This window comes from Oryzias melastigma, linkage group LG7 (genome assembly GCF_002922805.2).
Source record: "Oryzias melastigma strain HK-1 linkage group LG7, ASM292280v2, whole genome shotgun sequence".
Lineage (NCBI taxonomy): Eukaryota > Metazoa > Chordata > Actinopteri > Beloniformes > Adrianichthyidae > Oryzias > Oryzias melastigma.
The window spans coordinates 7,255,855-7,276,999 of NC_050518.1; the positions used below are offsets into that span (position 1 = coordinate 7,255,855).

The window sequence follows — 21,145 nt, forward strand, 5'->3', positions numbered from 1 at the left end:
AAAGGGACCTGGAGACAGAAAAAATGACCCCTGACTTTAATGGCTGAAATCAAAAACGATTCAACTTACCCTAACCGTAGGTTAGGCCTTAACTCAGGGGGGTCTAAATCCGGGCCCCGAGGGCCGGTGTCCTACTAGTTTTTCAACCAACCTTTCATTGAAGCGATTTATTAGCTAAACACATCTGATCCAGATAATCAGGAGCAGATGACGCAGAAATTCTGAAATATCAACAGAAGGCTTGGATTTGGACACTCCTGCATTAACCCAAAAGTGTTTAGAATTATAGAAAAACTTTTATTAAAGCTTAAGACAGGAAAAACAGTAACTATTAGGGTCGCCAATATTTTTTGAGCGATGTGGGGGCACTTCCCGTTTTGGATGAGGACGTGCGGTTCTAGATGTTGGTGTCTGCAGCCAGTTCCTCTTGGAGAAATGTAATCCGAGCACAGATGAGACATTTTAAAATGCTGCACTGTGTTGTTTTGAAATAGTCACATGGAGAGCACAAAAACATGAATAAATGTAGCTTCATTCAGGGTGTATTCAGACTGGAAAAGTCTTTTGGTCCAGGCTGAGTCTGCTTAATTTGATCCGTGTTGAGTCCTAAACCTTGTATTTGGTCTGTATTCAGACCGGCGTCTACCACAGATTTCTGTTTCGAACTAAAGCCTGTAAACAAAACCATGTGACTAAAGATCTCTTCTGTCATTGGCCAGGAAAAGAGAGCGGGCCAAAGCAACAATCATGGAGGTGCATCCATTTTAATCTCTGTATGAAGATCAGGTTCAACACTTTTACTGCTACTTTGGTACAGTAGAGACATGCTGCAAGGCGCTTACTGAGGAGGCACTGGCTCTGAAGTTTCACTGATAAGTATTAATGACCTATAGATTGTAGGAAAAACAAAGTGTAACACATTAAAAGTTGTTTTAATGAGCCAGCATTCATCCAAACACGTTTTAATGAGTTGCTTTTGCTCCACTGCTCCATGTTTGTTTGTGGCTCCTGTTTATATCCTGTAATGACCAGCTACGGTGGCCCTTTTGGTTCAGTTGTTCTGAGCACAGAGAATATTCAGACTGGGAAAACTCAGAGCTAACCAGAGCTCAGTCCGATTGGAATAAACCGTATCCACCTCAAAGGATAGGTCAGAGAGTGGTTCTGGTTCCGGACCAGAATACCCTTGGGTGTATAAAGACGTGTTCAGTTGGAATACACCCCTAGAATGAGGTTACTGTACCCGATGTCTGCATAATTACAGCTCAGCTAGAAAGCATTAAAGACAATTTATTTTAAACTTAAATTAACTTTTCAGTTACATTTTTGGTGAAATGATTACCATACACAGGATTTTACTAATCAAATTATATGTTTTTCTACGCAAACCCAAATAATTTTGACATTTAGGTTTCACTTGGAAAATGTAATACTTTTAATACTTTTTTTAAGGAAAAAAATATTTTATTCTATTCTTTTAAAACTATACATTTTTTGTAAGTATTTGTAATTTCACTCATGGAAAATTATCAATTTAAATTATTCGTTTGATGAAAACAGTTTTTCATAACCAAGCAAATTAGTTTAAGAATGTAAATTGGAAAAATGAATTATTCAAATTGTGTTGATTTGGAAATAAAATGGGGCAGTGAACTTATGCATCAAATTAATTCTGGCAGTGACAGCCAGTTCTGTTGTTTGTGTTGAGGCTGTTACTAAACCACCTCCTGTGGAATTCTACAGTAAGGCTGCATTTGTTTCCATTAGGTTGCTTTTAAAAGAGCTTTTTTGTTATCAGCTGCAGAAAATAAAACGTCTCGATCTGTATTTGAGTCACGTAATAAGAGAAGCATTGCATGATCCAAAGACTTTTAGATTTGATCTGATTTCAGTGTTGACATCAACCCGACACACTGTGCAACCCCGATGGACACCATGAAAGACACAGAGAAGGAGGTTCAGCGTACCATGGAGTACAGTGAGGAGAAAAGAGGTCAAGCTAAAAAAAAATAAAAAATAAATCGGGTGGATAGAAGAAAGAGGAATAAATGAAAGATGAGCTGCTGAAAAGAGTGAAACGGGCACTGATGTGCCTTTTAAGCAGGTCATTTGATGCAGTGTGCCTTTGGAAAGCGTATTTAAGCATGACTAACAGATTTCCTCAGTCTCTGCAAAGCGCTGCTCAAAGTTACATGCAGAGAGACACTGTCAAAGAAAAGATGCATGACAAAGAAAAAGAGCAAGGGGCTGTTAAACAGTCCATGGGTTATTGTCTGTCTCACAGTGTGAGGAGAAAACTGATTATTACTGCAGGCAAATTTGAATGAAAGTGTATTTTAAAATGAAATTAATCAGCTACATAAGTGCAAAATAAAATTGCACTTTTTTCTTCAAAAAGTTAATATCAAATTTGACTTTTTGTACTATGTGGTGCGAAATTCAAAGAAAAAAATAGCCTTGATGCTCTTAGCAGGAATCAAGGTGGCTTGCTGAAGCTGCAGAATCGATACTGTTTACCATCTTGTCTGCTTGGCACAGCTGATAATGCTGGCTTCCTTTAAAGTCTACTTTCCTGCATGCTGGTGAGCACGGCCTCCCTTTCATTCATATTCCACACTGAGAAACCCTGAGCTCTATAATCAAGACCACAAGTCCTTGGCAGAGTTCATGGTCAACACCAAAGTCATGCTGTTCTCACAGCAAGAAATACAAAAGCTCTGTGCTCTTTAGCTCATCAAACCCTTCTCCACATTCTCAAAACAGACACAACACGTCCAGCCACCCACAGGTTTGTAGCTTCAAGGTATCATAACTCCCAATTTACATCAATGTACAGCTTATAGCGCTGTGTGTCCTGCGCTGACTTCAATATATTCTCTGTGTATGAATTGAGAGTCTTTGGTCATGTTCAATTGCCAACTCCCGTTCAAGCATCTGGACCTAATCTTGCAAAGTAATGTCCAATATGTACAACTGCAGAGGAAGACATGCTCCTCGTGATCTCATCTTCACGAAAATGAATGGATTTTTTTTATCCTTTGATGATATCAGAAAATTGTACTTGCAAACTTGAATCTGTTTGTTTTCCGCTTGACTTTCCTTCTTCGCACAGGAGCTAACACTGCGTTCACACTGAGCGCACTTCACATGTCAGAAGCGTCTAGTTGCCATTTTAAATGAAAGACACAGACGTGTTCTGGGGTCCTGCAGTGCGATTCGAGTGTTCGGAGTTTGGCGTCGGTTTGGCAGCAGCACGATTTGAGTGGTGTGGCAAGAATTCAAACATCTGAACTTTGGTGAGGTCGTCGCATTGCGCCAGCCAATCAGCAACTCAGCTTTGGGCACGTGACATGTTCAGTGACTCGATCAGTGACTCGATCAACATGTAAGGTAGATGGAGTATTGATCCGAGCATGGAACGCACTTTTGTCGTGGTATAATGTAAGGATAATGTAAGCTGGACTCACTTATGACGTATGGGTGATGCTGTTGCACGATGCCTTCACCGCAGCACTCTAGTCATTAGTAAGGTAACTCCCTAACTGTACACAATGCTGCACGCACAGGGTGTGAAACACAACATGTCCACACAAATTATGCTCCGAATGTCTAATATCCTCATTTTTAACAACCAGGTTGTGTGCAAACTCAATACTTTAATAGCACTAATGGCCTTCCTGCGCATTAAACAGGATTCAGGGGGTTGAAAAAAAGGAAAAATCTGCACCAGAAGCCTACGCCTCACCTACTTCCCCCTTACATCAGTCTTAAGTGTTCACCACAACCTGATGCCCGCAGCATGCCCATAGGAAAAATGTGCATGAATGTTTTTGTCTTTCACCTGTGCGCGCCGCACAGATTTGCCCATTTTTTTACATGTAGCCACCTTATATCCACCCATAAGGGTAGATGTGACTAATACCTGAACAGAAAAATGCTGCAGGGCAGGTGGAAAAAGAAAAGCAGAGACCCACCCGAGCGGTTTCTCCAAACGACTGGCAGGTGAGCCCACAATCTCTCCCAGAGTGCAGTAAACCTGACCCAGGAAGTCCTGCCATGGGAAGGAGGGCATAAAGTAGGATGGAGAGAAGACAGGGCCATTCAAGTGGATCACAGGAGGGCAACAAGGTGAGTCAGTGAGGACTTCAACACCGGTATATGCATTGTACAGTTATATATTATGACGTCTGAGGCAAGCACGTACGTTCAAGTCGGTGGGCTTCCAGGAAGGAGGAGAAGGAAGAGAGAGAAAAGAAGGCAGAGAAAGACCAGGCAGCAGCAGTGACACAACAGAGCATATCATGGAACAAAAGACACTTGACTCAAATACCAGACTGTCATCACCCATGAGAAAGAAAGACGGACAAAAGTGGATTTGTGAAAGCGCAGATTCACACAGAAGGAACGGCAGAGTGGCAGTCTCAGAGGAGGAAAAAAAGTCAAAATGTGCAAGAGAGCAAACGTGATGGAGGCAGAAGCAGGAACACAATCAAAGCACAATGCAAAGACACAATTGAATTAACAAGCAACACAAAATGAGGATAACAGGCAACAAATGACATCAAATAAGATTTGGTCATATGCAAACCAAGTCAGTAAATTAGACCCACACTTTTCAGTAATCAAAGCTTTCAGCAGAACTGAAGCATACATCCTCGTTGATGAGACGTTTTTAGGGATGTATGCTTTACAGTAGGGGTGTGACGATTCACTTTAACGATTCAATTCATATCATAACCTCTGGATGACGATATGAGTCATAGTCGATACTGGTTGTTTTTGAACGTTCCGATTCACTGAACTAAAATCAATCCAGGATATCTTAGCCAAAAATTCAACCAGTGTGACTCAGAGAGAAATACCTGCTACTGAACAGTGGAGGGGAAGTTTTTCAGATTCATTGTATTTCTTGCAATATAATCAATGTAAATTAAATATGTGAACAAAAAAAACAAGAATTATTGGTAACTGTGTGGTCACGTCTCTGCAAAATTCTAAGTGTTTCCACACATTGGACTGTAACCTCATAAGACATCCAGTTTGCCTCTGGTGTGGACGCCGAAGCCGTCTAGCTATGGCAGATGACTCACAGGCTCTGCTGCCGACCTAACGAGACACGGAACTCTCGCCGGTTCACACAATAACGCCATTTAATGCTTCAAGGATTTATTTTGTCAAACCAGTGTACAAATAAATGTCACTGGCATAAGATTGGAACTCAGGTTCCAGTACATGTGAGAGAAGAAACAGGTGACACAATTTACGATACTATGTACAATACAAAATTCTACAAATACTTAGAAAAATATAAGTAAATAAATTGCTTTAAGCTTAAAATAAATACCATAAAACTGTATGTATCAATACTTGAATTGGAATTAAATTATTCTATACACATGCAGATATTTACATTGGAAGTACTAGTAAATAAACCCTAATTCTGCCATGATTGTGAGTTATATTGTCAACACTTCTTTTTCTGCGTGACTCATCTTCATACAACTGGTAAGCACGGATCTTTAATGAATACTTTTGTCTTATATAGACTTAAATGTACATATTTGACTGTAAAATGTGTAACAAGTAGGGGAGACCGGGGTTGGTTGTCACAATGACGCAATGTTTACTAAACAGCGAGTATGGCGAAAAATAGGTCTTACAATGCAAAAATGTTCCAGAAACACTTTACCGTCGCTTGCATGATTTCAGGTTTAGGTCGTTAATAGCCCCAACTTCACATAAAAGTGCTAACAAAATGGATTTGGAGCGCCAGAGAGGCCGGACCGGACTGGATGAAGTGCCTCTTCAGTGCCTCTCGCTCTTTTCTAGTTACGTAAAGACTCCAGCGTCTGCACCGGAGCCGGACTGGATGCAGTGTGAGCCCGGGATAATGATGGCGTGATCATTTCTTTTGCTCCCAACGCGTATGTGTTGTCCACTCTGTTATAGTAAAATACACCTACAGTGCCTCTATAAAACATAATTTTCCAATATTGATTTTAATGGATTTATTCCCTTTATAGTGATAAAAGTAGATTTGAATGACATTTTGGCTCAGACAGATCAATCTGGTTGGAGCGAAGGAATTTCAATCAATTCATCGTTACACCCCTACTTTACAATGAAGCAGCATTTTTGTTGAAACAGAAAGCCATAGTGAAAAAAATACATCCAAACTGTATCAGGTCTTGGGAATAAAAATTTAAAATTACATACCACACAGGGAAATATGCTGAATAGCTTTGATAGTGAGGGTAAAGCATATGCAAATCAAACCTTGATTACCATTACTCGGGGGCAGTAAGGACTCCCTAAAAAAGCCCATCGCTGCTAAAGAAAAACTCAGATTTTGTCAGATGAAGTTTAATTAACTCATTCCTTGAAATGATGTTAAAGCAACTCCATGCTACAAACTTTGATTTGCATAGAACCGAAACACCAGAGGCATGCACTGATATTTCAAAGATTAAGCTGAACTCTCATCTGCATAAAATAAAATAAAAATAATTTAAGAAAAAAGGTGTTTACTTACATGTTTTCCCAGATCTGGACTTTTAGAATCAATATCATACCTGAAATCACAAAAGAGGCTGATGTGTGGGCAATAAAAACGAGCACGCCACAAATATCCTCACTAAAGGAAATTGTCTGAGAGGTGATATTACCTCAGAGGGGCAAATAGGAGGGGCTCAGTGAAAAATGGGTCAGCAGTAATCTGACAGTTAGCCAAGTAAATTATTCTATAGTTTATGGATGCAATTTTGACACAGTACCAGGGGGGGCATTTTGAAACTGCTCATCCCTGCAAGACAAAGTTTTGAGAAGACAAACTTGATGTAAAAGTAATTAAACCTGAGCGTACCCAGGCTCCCAACTCTGTGATAAAATAAAGATGTAAATGAGTAACACTAATTGCGAGGGGATCCGCGCTCTCCTTTCCTGTTCCGGTGTTGCATCATAAAAGCTCGTTGAATGAATTCATTAAGAGTCTAAAAACCCTCCGAGACCTCCACCTCAGCTCTGGATGCACCTGCTAAGTCCACCGGAGACTTCATGCTTGAGGGGTATAGATTTTTCTTTCCACCTAGTAGAAGATGTGAAGTCTAGAGAATTACACTGAGTTTGTGCAGGGAGAAATTGAATTGAGGGTGCACCTTCCTGACCCCCTCCCTTGTCTGGCCTTTTTCAGCTTAGAAAGGTGGAACAGGGGTCTCATGGAACTGCATTTCAGACATTTGCTTTGCAGCAGATTAAGGATAAAACATTGATATGAAATATTTCTACCACTTATACCACTTCCCCCTTCCTAATATAAATGACTTCTGACACACAGCGCCAATGAATAATTCCTCAGGAGAGATATGAGCCACTTACAAGGAGGAGGAAATGGGGGGAAAAAAGGCAAACAGAAAGAAAATGAAAGGCAGGAGCAGGGATGAAAAGACAGAAGGGGGACACGGGAGACGGATGAAAAAGTCACCTAAAGTAAGAGAAAAAAACAAATTGGAAGACTAGAAGAGGGCAGTTCTTCTGATACACACACACACCTCAGTCTGTGTCCTCGGGGACTTAGATCAAACAGAATAACTCACACGTCAAAGCGCAGGTTCTGCTTCTCCTCAAAGAAGTAGTCCAGGATGTACTTCCTGACAAAGTCTGGATTCAGTGTGTTTTTTATCACCTCCGTCCTGCCAAACTGGATCACAACCAAGAGAAGGGAAAGACAAAAAAAGGTGTTAGCACAGAGCTTTCAGTGCAAATCACACCTACAAATAACTCATGGCAAAAATATAATAAAGATCACAACAATTGAGAAAAAGTAGGGCCGGAAATCGATAAAAAATTTAACAAATTAATCAGAACCTTGGAAAAACATTGATTGCAATTAATTTTTAGTCACAGTATTTGCCAACCACTTATCTGTGAATAATCACAACATGAAATCACACATAAAACTGTACAAATGGAACATTTATTTTTATTTAATGCTATCAAAAATTAATCAAATTAATCACACTTTTGGATTTTGATCAGTCACAATCAATAGCTTTTCCTTTAAATGTTTTCCTGGGTAAATTTTTTATGAGAATATGCAGATTTTGAACAAAAACATTTGTATTGTCTGAAATCTTTACATTTATTAAGTGAAGTATACCCAGAAGTCTAAATTGAAAGCACACCAATAGTAAGATAAGAACTCTAAAGACATTTATGTCTCTAGTGTTACTCTAAGAAGGCAAAGATGAAGACATAAAGCCATAAGAAACAAACCTGCAAACCCAATATTAAAAAACAAAACACAAGAAACTGGTAGGTAGGAACAATGGGACATCCCTGACTGGAGCATGACATTTGAGTATTACAAATGAATCTTCAATGTCCGTAAATTAAAAATATTTTTTTCTTAACATTAAAAGGAAATGCACATCCATCCATCCATCCATCATCCTCCACTCATCTGGGACCGGGTCGTGGGGGCAGCAGTCTGACCAAAGATAGACTTCCCTCTCCCCGCTACTTCCTCCAGCTTATCTATCGAGACCCCAGGACATTCCCAGGCTCTCTCTGCTGGCCTGGGTCTTCCCGTGGTCCCCCCTTTATAAGAAGTGGAATCTAAGATTCCGTTATGTCGCCCATATTGGCATCACCAGGGCCCCACCCTGGAGCCAGGCCTCCTCCCACGGGCCCTGGTTGGGTCAAGCACAAGGGATTAACATGAGTTTGCTCTCCAGCTGCAGGAGGGGGCCGGAGCAATGTGGTTTGGGGGCAGTCAAAGGAGAGTACCTCAACTGCCCAAACCCCGGTCTGTCAGGAAGTGGCGGTGTACGACCCAAACGCAGGAGACCGGGCTTTGTGACACTAATTTGAAATATTTGATTACCTGAACCGTGGCTAAAACCACGTAGAACCAAAACAGTGGCAGATCAGAACAGATAACCTGACAAAGCAAAAGCTTAAATAGGTTGAGGGCAATTGACTTAAATGAAGACAGCTGTGAACAATGATTAACCTGGAACTGCTGTGACTGACTACTCAGAACATGACCAAAACACAAACCAAACAAAGCCACAGAACCCTTACACGGTCATGGAACTTGGCTTTTGGAACATGGGAAATGAAATGTTAAAAAAGAAACTGGAAAATGTATAGGTACTATGGGACATCACTGATTGGATGATTTTTCACTATTTCAACCAAAAGCTATTTAGTATGAAGTGATACTGGATGTACTAAGTATCCGGACATTAAATAAGTATTTGAAAAAACTCATCATCGTCTATCAGTAATCAGCAATCAGTGACGTCCCATAGTCCCTGCCTTTTCTGTTTTTTTTGTGTTATCTATTCTGGAAATTGCCCTTGTTTTCTGAAATTGTCATTTTATTTCATTGTTTAAACTGTGTTTTGGTGTCTGTAGTTTTCAAGGATTTCTAAAATGTAAAGTTTTTTTCTCAATTGTTGTGGAGATCTTTAATATGTTTTTGTGTTGAGTGATTTGTTGGTGAGATTTGCACTTCAGTCGACACACGACAGAGTCATTGGTGTGCAAAGCGCGGCTCCATCCTGTTGATCATCAGCAGACAGCTGCGTGCGTTCGTGGAATCTGCTGAGATTACATTTTATTAAGTGTTCTCCACCTTCTCTGACCCAAACTGATGGTAGCTGTCATAAAGAATATGACTGCAGACACCGATTTTAGTGAGCTCATTTTCTAAGTTTGATTTAATTGACACTGCGTTCACACCACAGTCTTTCTGCCTGACACTTCCAAATAGACTCTGGAAAATAATGAGAGAAAAGCAAATAGAAAACTGTAAACTTCTCCCACTGAGATCAAGAATATGTCGTGAGGTTGCTCATGGACGGACTAAATAAATCATTTTGTTACATTAAAATTTCCACATTGTTGTTCAGAAAAAGAAGCCTTATTTGTAATAAAATGAATAATTCAAAGTTTTAGAGTTGATGTTAAGCCTCATAAATAAAACATTCTATATTAAAAAGTTATCACAAATAGAGTAATAATGATAGCAATGAGATGGCTTTCTGGGAGATAAAGTTTGAGAATTGCAAATTCACAAACTGATATACAGTAATATAAATATCTCTCTAATGTGTGGATCACGTATCAGCGTCCCAATCAATTTAATCAACTCTGCTGTCAGAGATTGAGAGGTCCTGATTCCAGCTGAAGCCAAAGAGGTGAAATCTCCCGTGGAAACCGGAGCCTATTTTTAAGGGGAGATGCTGAGTGTTCCAGCGGGGGGTCTGTAGCAAATTCCCTTTTGTTCCAGGCCTTAGCAAAGGCTGAAATTATCACCGGAGCACTGCTCAGCCATGCAAGGAAAGCACAGCCCTCCTCTCCCTCCATACCTCCTACCTTGGCAAGTAAATGGCTGAGCTGTAAAGCCGAGGAAGCAGGGGAATACAAATAACTGCCAATGAAAGATATCTTAACAAAGATCTGGGCACAGTGGGTCTGCGCTCCGTCCCCTTTTGATAACACTAACAAGAAAAAGTGTGAGCTGGAGTGCTGGAAAATGCATCTCAGTAAAAGATTACAGTCCATGAGTTTGAGGAGGAAACTCTTCAGGCTTTCTGTGAATCTAGAGTTTAGATGCTGTCAGCTGCTCAGGTGAAGGAGTGAAAGGAGGTGTCAATTACTCAATAGAATTTTAAACTTTTTATTGAAAATGTTTTTTTGTTTTTGATAAATATAAGCATGTACTTCCATAGAGGAGTTGGAGCAGAGAACCTAATGCGTCCATAACATTTGCCTAAATCTTTTTTGTACAATAGAGAGACAAAGAGACAGAGGGCGAGTTTGATCCGTAAAAGAGTGAATGGATTAAAACCGTTGGTGGCACAGTGAAGGGCACTTCAACCAGCCATATCCACTCCCAGGACAACCAGAGCACATTACCAGACAGAGCGGCAGAAGAGGCGCTTAGCTTTATCAGTGCTCCACAGCTTGACTCCATCGCTTAGGCGGCCATCATCGGCACTGAAGACACCACAGAGACGTTTAGGCTTCACCGACTCTTTCTCTTGTTGAGGTGGGGCACAGCAACCAGAGCTGACAGATGTGAGTTTAGTCTGATAATGCTGCTTGAAGCCTGTCTGCATCTCAATCTGTAAATTAATTTAAAAGCTAAAACTGAACCTTCCTTCTCCTGCTGTCACTGCTGGTTGTTTTGTTTGGTTTGTGACTTGAGAAGTTGTAAATAATGCCTTAAAGTCCCACCCCAAGCATCTTCTAATCTATTATAAAAAGCATTTTTTTTTTTTTTTTAACGGCTATGTAATTGTTTGGCAACATCAAAAAACCTGTGTCGTTTTTGAGGACAGATTCTGCACAGTTCATCAGAAATTCACCTGTGAGCTGTAGGTGGGAAGTAAGCCTCCACTCATTTCCCATCAACCCTTTGCTTACACTCTCTCCTGCTAGCTTATGTAACAGAATAAATGAGAAACCACTTGCAAAAGAGGTTGTCATTATCTTTAATGGTCTCTTGGGTGCCCCCTATTGTTAAGCGTCTGTATTAATTGTGTTGCAACAAAACTTTATTAATTGTGACACAGACACGCCCGAGGAGGTAGGTCGCATTTTGCAGCACTCTATATTATTACTTATTTTCCTTTGTGACCAATGTCTCATTGGGAAATAATATTGAGTTGCATGTGATTTAAGTGTTTCTTTGTTACTTTAATACATTTTAAGTTAGCTAATCTGTGTGTTAAAGAGGCTTTTTACTTTTTGTAGGGTGCTGCATGTGTAACAGGAGGTTTTCCAATCTGACCCTCAAATTGTTAATGTTACACAGAATAAAACACAGAATTAAAGACAACCTGGCTGTCCTGTTGAACAAAAACAGGCAAAATGCAGAGAATCGTCCTGAACCAGCCCTGTACTAAAGCTGAGGTGGTTACACTCACAACCCCTCACAAAATAGCAAAAATGGCGAGCAATAATGGAGCTATCTGACTCAAAAAACAAAGACGTGCATGGATCTGGTCGTCTGTAAAGAGGATGCATCGGAGTGGAGTGGAGCAGAAAGCTTGTGGTCACATTTTCAAACCTCTTTTTTTTTTTTTTTTTTTTTGCTTTTGATTCACAGTGATTTAAATAAAGAGATGCTCAGAAAGGCAATTTTAAGCTTAATTATCTTTATAAAAGTCTCCAACATGAGAAAAGTGCTGCAAAAAAATGTTGAAACACCTAAAACAATTTATTGCTGGGAGTCTATAAAAAAAAAGCTGATTTTCTTTTTCAGACTAATTTTCCAGACTCTAACATAAAATTATACTTACATTCTACATACTAGATTACTTTCATCCAGTCTCAAACTGTCCTTTATGCACTCCTCTGTATCTACATCGCACACTCATCTTTATTCTATATGTTTCTATAGCTAAACTTGACACTGATTGATCTGTCTTAACACACTGACAGCTGACCCATCACCTGTCAGCACTGCTGCTTCAGAGTCTTCATGTGTTTTGGTTCAGTAGCTTGTTAATAAAAGAGAAAGCAAGCATTTTCTTCCCAGCATGCAGTTTGTAGCACAGGAATCTCAGTCAGCACGTTTGTACATCACTCTAAAAAATACAGCAACTCTATTGGAATTGAATAAATGAACACCTCTATGTCTTTATAGTTTTAGGCACTCATGGATAATTTATCAGTCGTGTTGACTCTTATAAATTCTTTCTGAGCTACAGCAACACATTTATTTTTTAAATCACAAATGTATAAATCCACACACCACAAATAAACAAGGTAGTATGTTCCTTTATAGTTTACTTATTGAGTTAAAATTTGAGAAATGTTGAGAATGTTTCATTGTTTTTAGTGGAGTGGGCAGATTTACTAAAGCAGACTGTTAAACTGCATGAACACAGTCCTAAGAGTCCATTCCCAACGTCTGAAAAATGCATGAGTTTCGTTACATAACAAGTGAGCACACTTCTCAGACTAAATGTTTCTGGATTTGGTTTGCCATGCTGCAGTTTTAAGAGGAGCTGGTGAACATTGTGAGAACTGGAGCCTTTAGATTTCTCATTTTTCACCTCTTAGCACATTTTGAATGTTAGGTTCCATTCTTCAGTACTTTACAGACCAAGGTTTGCACAACCATTGATAAACATATTTTTTTTAACAGGCAGCTATGCTTGGGACTGAAGAATGGTTTCTGACGTATCACTCACTCTCTGCTCCTGGGGGCCGCGCTGCTTCTTCAAACATTCAGCAAACTGACTCATCTGGTATTTTTGGCTCTGTGGGGATCCCGGCTGCTGTTTTACCACAATATTTCTTCATTTTACTCACATGTAACTGTTGTTTCTGTTTCTTCTGGGTCACAAGGTTTTTTTTGTTTGTTTGTTTTTCATTTTTTGACCTACTGTATGTGACTATGCTCTAAATCCTGGGGAAATAAGGGACAAAGTGAAGGTGGAGGGGACAAAGGCCAAACAAAGAGGACTTATGTGGATCTGTGCAGGTTGGCAGAGAAACAGAAATGGAAGGATGTGCAGCAGGTTAGGATGATCGAGGACAGGAATAGGAATGTGTTGACTGCCACGGGTGTGATGGAGGGATGGAAGGAGAACTTTGGAGAGCTGATGACCGAGGAACACATTAGAGAGAAGAAGCAAAGTTCAGTAAGGATGAAGTGGAGAAGGTGGTGAAGAAGAACGGTAGATTGTCCTACGATTCTACATCCCTGTAGAACCGTAGGAGAGTTGTCAATAGAGTTTCTGGCTGAACTGTTTGACAAGATCTTAGAGAATGAGAGAATACCTTAGGAGTGTCCAAAGTCAATCCTCGAGGCCCGGCCTCCTGCTGGTTTTCCAGAAACCCTGCCTTATCAGCTGCTGATTACCTGGATCAACTGTGTTTTGCCAATAAGGAGCTTGAATAGCAGATTGGTTGGAAAACATGTTGGACACCGGCCCTCGAGGACTGACTTTGAACACCCTGATCTAGAGATAGGGAGAGGAATGAAGGTCAGCCACAGCAAGACACAACATCTGAGTGTGAATGAGAGAGTCTCAAGTGGAATGGTGAGGTTACAGGGAGCAGAGGTAAAGAAGGTGGAGGACTTTATAGTTTTAGTCCAGAAGAAGGGAAAGTTTGGGAAAAAGGTGAAGAGGCATGTGAAAGCAAGTTGGAACCAGTGGAAGGAGGTTTCAGGTGTGATGTGTGACAAGAGTGTCAGCAAGAACGAAAAGCAAGGTGTAGAACACTGCAGTGAGAGCGGCCATGTTTTTGGTTTAGAGACATAGCTGGAGGTAACAGAACAGAATATGTTGATTCTCTCTTGGGGAGTGGTGAGGATGAAAAGAATCAGGAATGTATCCATCAGAAGAACAGATCATGTTAGATGTTTTGGAGATACATTTTGGGAAGCAGATTGAGAAGATTTGGACACATTCAGAAAAGGGACAACAATTGTGTTGCTACAAGGATGCTAAGGTTGGAAGAGGCTTAAATAAAATTGGTGCAAATCTCACATCTTGCTTCAGACTTTTCTTTCACAGCTCTATTCTATTGATTTATTTTCTCTATTGTGTCTTTGCACCAAGCACAGTTATTAATTTCTCCTTCATGATCAATTTTTAAACGGTTGGCACTTCTGTTAATTACAAAGGAAACCATCCAAACATCACTACCAAATCTGAGTCCGATTGGTCAAAGATCTACCTGGTTTAACTGTTGACACATGCTAAATGGTTGTGACTTTTGCACTTAGAGCCTGAAAACATTTGTTAAAGACTTAAAACAAGAAAGTTTTGAACGGGGAAGCCCAAAACCCACATTTACTTGGAATTTTTACTAGAAGTGATCACTTGAAAGTGTGTTGCCAATGACAGTGTGAACATAGCTTTAGATGGAAATGGATGACTTGTATTTTTAACTCCAGAAAAAAACCCCTAAATAAAATGAAATTTTCCTCAAGTAATTTTTCGTATCTCCACTATTCTTTATCATTCATTTTTCATTTAGTTCTCCATGCCACTGGGAGGTCTTGGTCTTGGCTGGGAACCTGGCCTCTGGCTCGATTCTCCCCCTCACATGACCCCCTGTTCCATCTGGATGAAAGATGGTCTGTGGTCCTGTCCTTGGCAGTGGACCTCGCCTCTGGCTCGTCTTGCGCCCCCACCTTTCCCCCATTTACCCAGTTTTCTAAGAGCAGGGGTACCCAGTTTAGTTTAGTCTGTTTAGTTTAATTGATCAAATCATCTGCTTATATTTTATGACTGATTTTATGCTTTTGGACAATTACCAGTGCGACGTCGGTTGAGAGAACGGTGTTGTAATATTGGACTATATAAATGAAATTGAATTGAATTCTATTGGATCTTTGCGTAATGTGTTAAAACTTAAAGCTAACAGAAGAATGAACAACACATAGCAGAAACACTACTGATATCATTTTGGGCTCTATTTATCTTTTCCAACTTGGTCTTCAAATTCTCTGTTTTGCTTTTACATAATTCATAGCTTATTAAAACACATTTTTAGATTGAGAGATGTGAACAACCAACTTCATAATAGCTCTACTTTTTACTTCCAGCTTTTGGCAACAATTTACATAAGTCAAAATGTTTTGTTATAGTGTGGCTCAATGGGCCCATCATTTTACTGTTGAAATAGAAAATAGAAAAACTACATAAAACAGTTCAATGTTGTGTTATAAATATAGCGGGTGACTGAATTCTTTCTAAATCTTACGTAATAACAGCAAAAAAAGACGGCATCAAAATGGGTGTCACGAGTCAAGCGAACTGCTGCGACCATGAAAGCATCTTTTAAATCTGTAATGGTTTGATCACGATCACAAAGAACATTTGAGTTGCTTTAGATGAGACGAAAGAGGCAGAGAGGGTGTGTGTGTGGGGGGTGTAATATGACGGTGGATGTAATTCAAGTTGGCGTTTTTCAGTTTTTTCCGTTCATTCGGATTGCAAGCGCACTTAAACATTCCACAAGGACCTCAGGAACGCTTCAACTTCTGCCAGCATTTGTGGCCTCGATGTTCTAATTAAAGCACTAATTCCAACAGCCAGAGGGGACTCTGGCGCAGAAGTCCCACCTTAATCAGTCAGTCAATCACAGCTAAAGCAGAGCTGATCGCAGGATCAATGGGGTACAAATGACTGGGAAATAATATTTACCTGTGACTGAGTGAACGGGGTTTTGTGAAAGTAAGAGACTGAAACGGGATGACAGAGGGAATCTCTTACCTCTCTCCACTGTTTGGATTCCACACCCTGGGTGTAAAGCACAACCACTGAGATGCGAGGAGGAAAAGCAGAGGAGAACACACTGTCACCGAACAATTTCAATCAACTATCCTGCACCCACAAAAGATGTTTGCTTTGTTCTTTCTCTGCTAACATCCATCATTAATTATCCGTTCACACCCTGCAGAATAAAATGCCAAGCATGATGATCCACAGAATGACAACCACATGCACAGAACAAAGCTCTAAAAAAAAAAAAGACAGAAGGCTCCTGCGGCACAATCTACTGTAAGCCACAAAAATCCCACAACTTCTTAATGATCTGTTTCTCCTGATTCCTGTTTGATTTCACAGCTTAAGCTGATATGATTGAAGGTGATGTGACCTGTCATACAACCTGAGGCTCAGCTTCAGACACATAAAAGAGGATGAATTTGATATTTTCCCTTAGCTGATTTATACAAAAGGCGTGAATCCTCTTTTTTATATCTGAAATGGCACTTCCATTCTCTATTCAAGAGGGACTATAACCAAGAAAAAAAAGCCTTTATGGCATTTCCCAGAGTCTCCTACCAGAATACAGCCATTTGTATTCAAGGGATGGTGTTTATATCCTGCATGCATTATGGTACTTTACCTCGCAGCGAGGAAAGGTTGTCACATTACTGTGCAAATGATATGCATTTATTGAAGAAACACTTTAAAACAGCAGAGTAAACTGAATCAAAGTTGAGCTCAGCAGAAATAAAAGCAGAGGAAGTTTAATGAAGAAAAAAAAAAAAACACATTGCGAGCTTTAGTAATTCCTGCAGCAAAAACAGGAGGTGGTTTTATTGTGAAAAACTTGAAACTCACTGGGATCCGATTTGGAGAAAGTGTCTCTGTCCAGAAGGTTCCTATAAAACAGGAAAAAAAGGATGCATCAGAACCAAAGATTTTATTTTCTAATAAATCTATAATTGCAGATTTACTTTTTACTGCAATATAATAATAAAAAAAATATTTAAATCAAGATATCCTTGATGTTTCATCTGTAAGTGTAATGCAATAAGCATAGAGGCAGAGGTTAGAAAATGCATTTATACACACAAAATGATAGATACTAAATTAATTTTCTTATTGATGTATATTTTAATGACACCGAATAAATAATTACAGCCCTTGAACTATAATTTGAGTTCAAAAGTGTAGAAAAACTGAACAGCCAGCACACACTAAATCCTCTTTTATTTGGCACAAATGTTGTGATGTTTTGGGTCTTTGCTTCCTTTCCTTGAGGGTGTTTGAAAGTTTGCCCACGCAGACTTCAGTCACTTGGAGAAGTCTCCCCTCCTCTGCGTCCTCTGTGTGCTGTTAGAGGTACTTTAAAAGTGTTTAGTATTGGAAAACCTTGTTACAGCCCATTAAATCCGTCTCCAACCAGACACAGCTTAGTTTTTTGCCTGTAGCAACTCAGACATATTTCTACGATGAGTCGGACTCCAGCAGGGCTCCCTTGGTCACAAATTCTTTCAATGGATGCATTTCGAGGCGCAGCAAGAGTTTAAGGGGTTTCAATACATGATATTCCTGCAGATGACGGCTTCCTGCTTCCTTTATGGTGAAGAGATCTCCTGAGAAGCACTTGAGAGGAAGAAATCTAGTTCATTAAATTTGGGGTAAATGGGTAGGGAATACTAAAAATGTCACAATGTTTGATTTGTTTTGTTCTGTTTTCATATTAGAACAAACTAAACCAGCTGGAATAGTTGTGCAGTTACTGCAGCTTTGGGGGGAGACGTCAATCAGAACAAACACTGATCATAAAGAGAAGAAAAATAGTTCTTCCTTCACTATCATATACTGACAAGTGTCCTCTGTAAGAGTGATGGCTAGGGAGAACACGAATAAAGAGGATTATAGCATTTAAACTAAGATAGGACCATGAACAAAAACTGAACGAAACTTGTAAAATTTCGCAAAACAAAGGGTTGTAGATAAAGATCTGGCTAAAAATTTACAAAAAAAAAAAAAAACAAAACATGAAAACAAGGAAGAAAGAAAACCTGACCACTAATAAAAAAATAAATAAATAAACAGAAACATACATTTAAAATGTTTTAAACCTCAAGTGGTTTTTACATAGTGCTCTTTTTTTTACCGGATAGTTACTTATGAAAGTATTTTTTGTACCTACTGGGTACTTACATGGTACTTACTGTGTATTTATGTGGTACTATTTGGTTGATTCTTATGTGGTAAATACTGAATATTTAAATTATATCAACTAGGTATTTATGCTGTACACTCTTAAGTTTTTACACAGTACCCACTGGGTATTTACATGTTGTGTTAATGTGTCTTTTGTAGTACTTACTACATGTAAGAACAAGATAAGTTCAATTAAAGTACCTTTAATTTACGTCTTTATTTTGTATATGTTTTACGGTATTTAAAATGTGTAACAAGATAGTATGTAAACAGAAATGACCCTTGTACTTTAGAGCTAGTCTTTGTTTAAATACAATCTCCTTTTCAATAGTAATCACCACATAACACCCTATAACTTAAAATTTAAATGTCACATACAATAAATGGTGAATTCTGTGTACTGCTCTCATTAATAGTATTTACCATGAAAAACACTGCAAAGTACCACATAAGTACTATGTAATTACCCATCTTTTTGCGCACAGTGAGTACCATGAAACACACATAGGCTGAGTAAATAGTAAATTCTGGGCTTTATTTCACAGTACTTCAATAGTTGTTTTGTTTACCTACTGTCTTGTTATCCATGGTTAATACCTTGAAACATACAATAAGTGAAGAAGTAAATTCAAGGTACTTTATTTGTACTTACTTTGCTCTTACATGTGAAAAGAACAACAAAAAAACACATTAACATGCAAGCTCAGTAGGTGCTGGGTAATAATGTGGTGATTACATGGGTATATTATAAATACCCAGTAAGTACCTCATAAATATGAACCAAATTGTACCTTATAAATACACAGCAAGTACCATGTAAGTGGACCTGTTAAAAAGTACATGTAAGTACCCAGTAAGTACACAAAAAGTACCACGTAAATACCACTTAAATACCCTGTATGTCCTGTACTGTAACATAAAAGTTACCAATGCACTAAACTTACTCTATTTGGTTCATCTCTACTTTTTGATTAATCCTTCCAATCATGCATTGCTTCATTTTTCCAGATTTCACCATCAAGTGAACCTAAAACCTGATTTGATACTTGGTCTATATTAGAGTTTAGATTCAATACTTGTCATAAAAGGTGAACTAAAAACAGAAACAAAGCCCGGTGTGGCAGCATCCTGAGACCGTGGTCTCTAATAGGAAGAAGGATGGACTGCCCTTTTCAGATGCAGAAATGAATGTCTGCTTTAAGAAGAGAAGTTTAAGACCTTATTCCATTTCTGTTTCTTTGCCCTTTAACTACCCTTTACTTTAGACTATAGGCAAAGAGAAGCACTAAAAATATTCCCTTAAGAAATAAGATCAACTTCAGCACTGCTATAATTCATTTGTTTTCCAGAGTCAGCGAAAACAAACAAGGGTTAAAAATATTGAGATGCCATTTTTTTTTTTTTGTTCTGTCGATCTTTATTAGGCGGCTTGCAGACATTTATTTAAGGCTGTCAACAGCAAGACATAAATCAAGAAGAATTCCTTTGATGCTGAGGAATGCTGTTTGTTTACATCAATTTTATGTGTCATCTAATGTCATCGCAAGAAAAAAAGACGGAGCTTCTTGTGCTGCACACTCACAACAACAAAAGGAATGATGACATAAAGTAAACTCCTATTTCAAATATTTCTTATTTTCAGGGTGTGGATGGAGCATAAACCAAGACTATGTTGCAGGGTTGTGCAAATTGGTAGGATTTAATGGAACAACAGTTTTATTGAAACGAAACAAATACTGGCTAAAAAAAACACAAAAATAACAAATGACTTCAGTTTCAAAATCTTCATTATTGTTGAAAATAAAAATTTTAAAAAACAGTTTCTTTGTTTGCTTGTGCACTTAGACTGCTCTACAAGTGCTTTCTTTTTAAATAATGTGAGGAAAAAAATCTTTATTAAATGGACTGTGCAGTCATGGGCCCTGACCCTGCGAGCAGAGGGGTTTTCAGGGTAAATTATGTTATACTAAAGCCTTGTTTACTCTCTACAAACTACAGATTACTAAATAACTAGGTATTCACTTTAATTTAACACAACAAACTGTTTTAAAGACTGTTTGACTTTGTTATTTTATGCATATTTATATCAATTTTTAACATTAACAATTGTAGACTACTCTAAAAATCAATGATTAAACAAAAATATTCACGAGATAAAGTGATAAAATGTTTATTGTTGATTGTAGTTTGTACGTCACAACTACAAGCTTTTCAATTTTTCATCCGCTCCTGAGTCACAAACATTTAAACAAAGAAAAATACAGTTTTAATCAGTTACAGTTATATAGTATTCCTCCATCACAAGAAGAATGCTACAATTACATGTTAAAAACTTCAAAAACACAATTTTCATCGGAGTGGGTCTTTAAAAATTGAAGCTGAGCATCAATTAATTCTCTTCTGGACAAAAAATTTTGGCACATCCAAACAATATCAAAAGCTTAGTGGAACTATTCTAGATTAGACTCAGTTTGTGTAGTTGTTTAGCTGTCATACTCCCTGTACTTCTTTGTTGGATTTGTGACCTGAGAATCTTTTTAACATAAACTTCAGTCTTGTATTTGTCAGAATCATGTTTCATATAGTATATTTTCCTGACTGAGTTCAGAGTTTTGGAGCAAACAAGAAGAACAATAAATATTCTGCAGGTGAAAAGAAAGACACAGGCTGAACAGCAGAGGAGTCAAGTTCCAGCTTGTGATGTGCAA

At 38.7% G+C, this 21,145-nt stretch overlaps 1 protein-coding gene across 2 annotated transcripts in view; it reads right to left on the reverse strand.

Annotated features, from left to right (window-relative positions):
• The window catches only part of cpne5a (copine Va), a 91,431-nt gene that overhangs the window by 57,460 nt on the left and 12,826 nt on the right, over positions 1 to 21,145 (reverse strand). The window contains exons 2-7 of one of the 2 annotated variants that reach the window (XM_024292937.2): positions 17,103 to 17,143; positions 16,248 to 16,294; positions 7,593 to 7,696; positions 6,533 to 6,572; positions 4,205 to 4,219; positions 3,975 to 4,051 (exon numbers count right to left, since the gene is read on the reverse strand). In XM_024292937.2, the coding sequence (XP_024148705.1) occupies positions 3,975 to 4,051; positions 4,205 to 4,219; positions 6,533 to 6,572; positions 7,593 to 7,696; positions 16,248 to 16,294; positions 17,103 to 17,143 (324 nt within the window). The remainder of the gene's footprint in view (positions 1 to 3,974; positions 4,052 to 4,204; positions 4,220 to 6,532; positions 6,573 to 7,592; positions 7,697 to 16,247; positions 16,295 to 17,102; positions 17,144 to 21,145) is intronic. The other variant, XM_024292939.2, reaches the window with a different exon arrangement.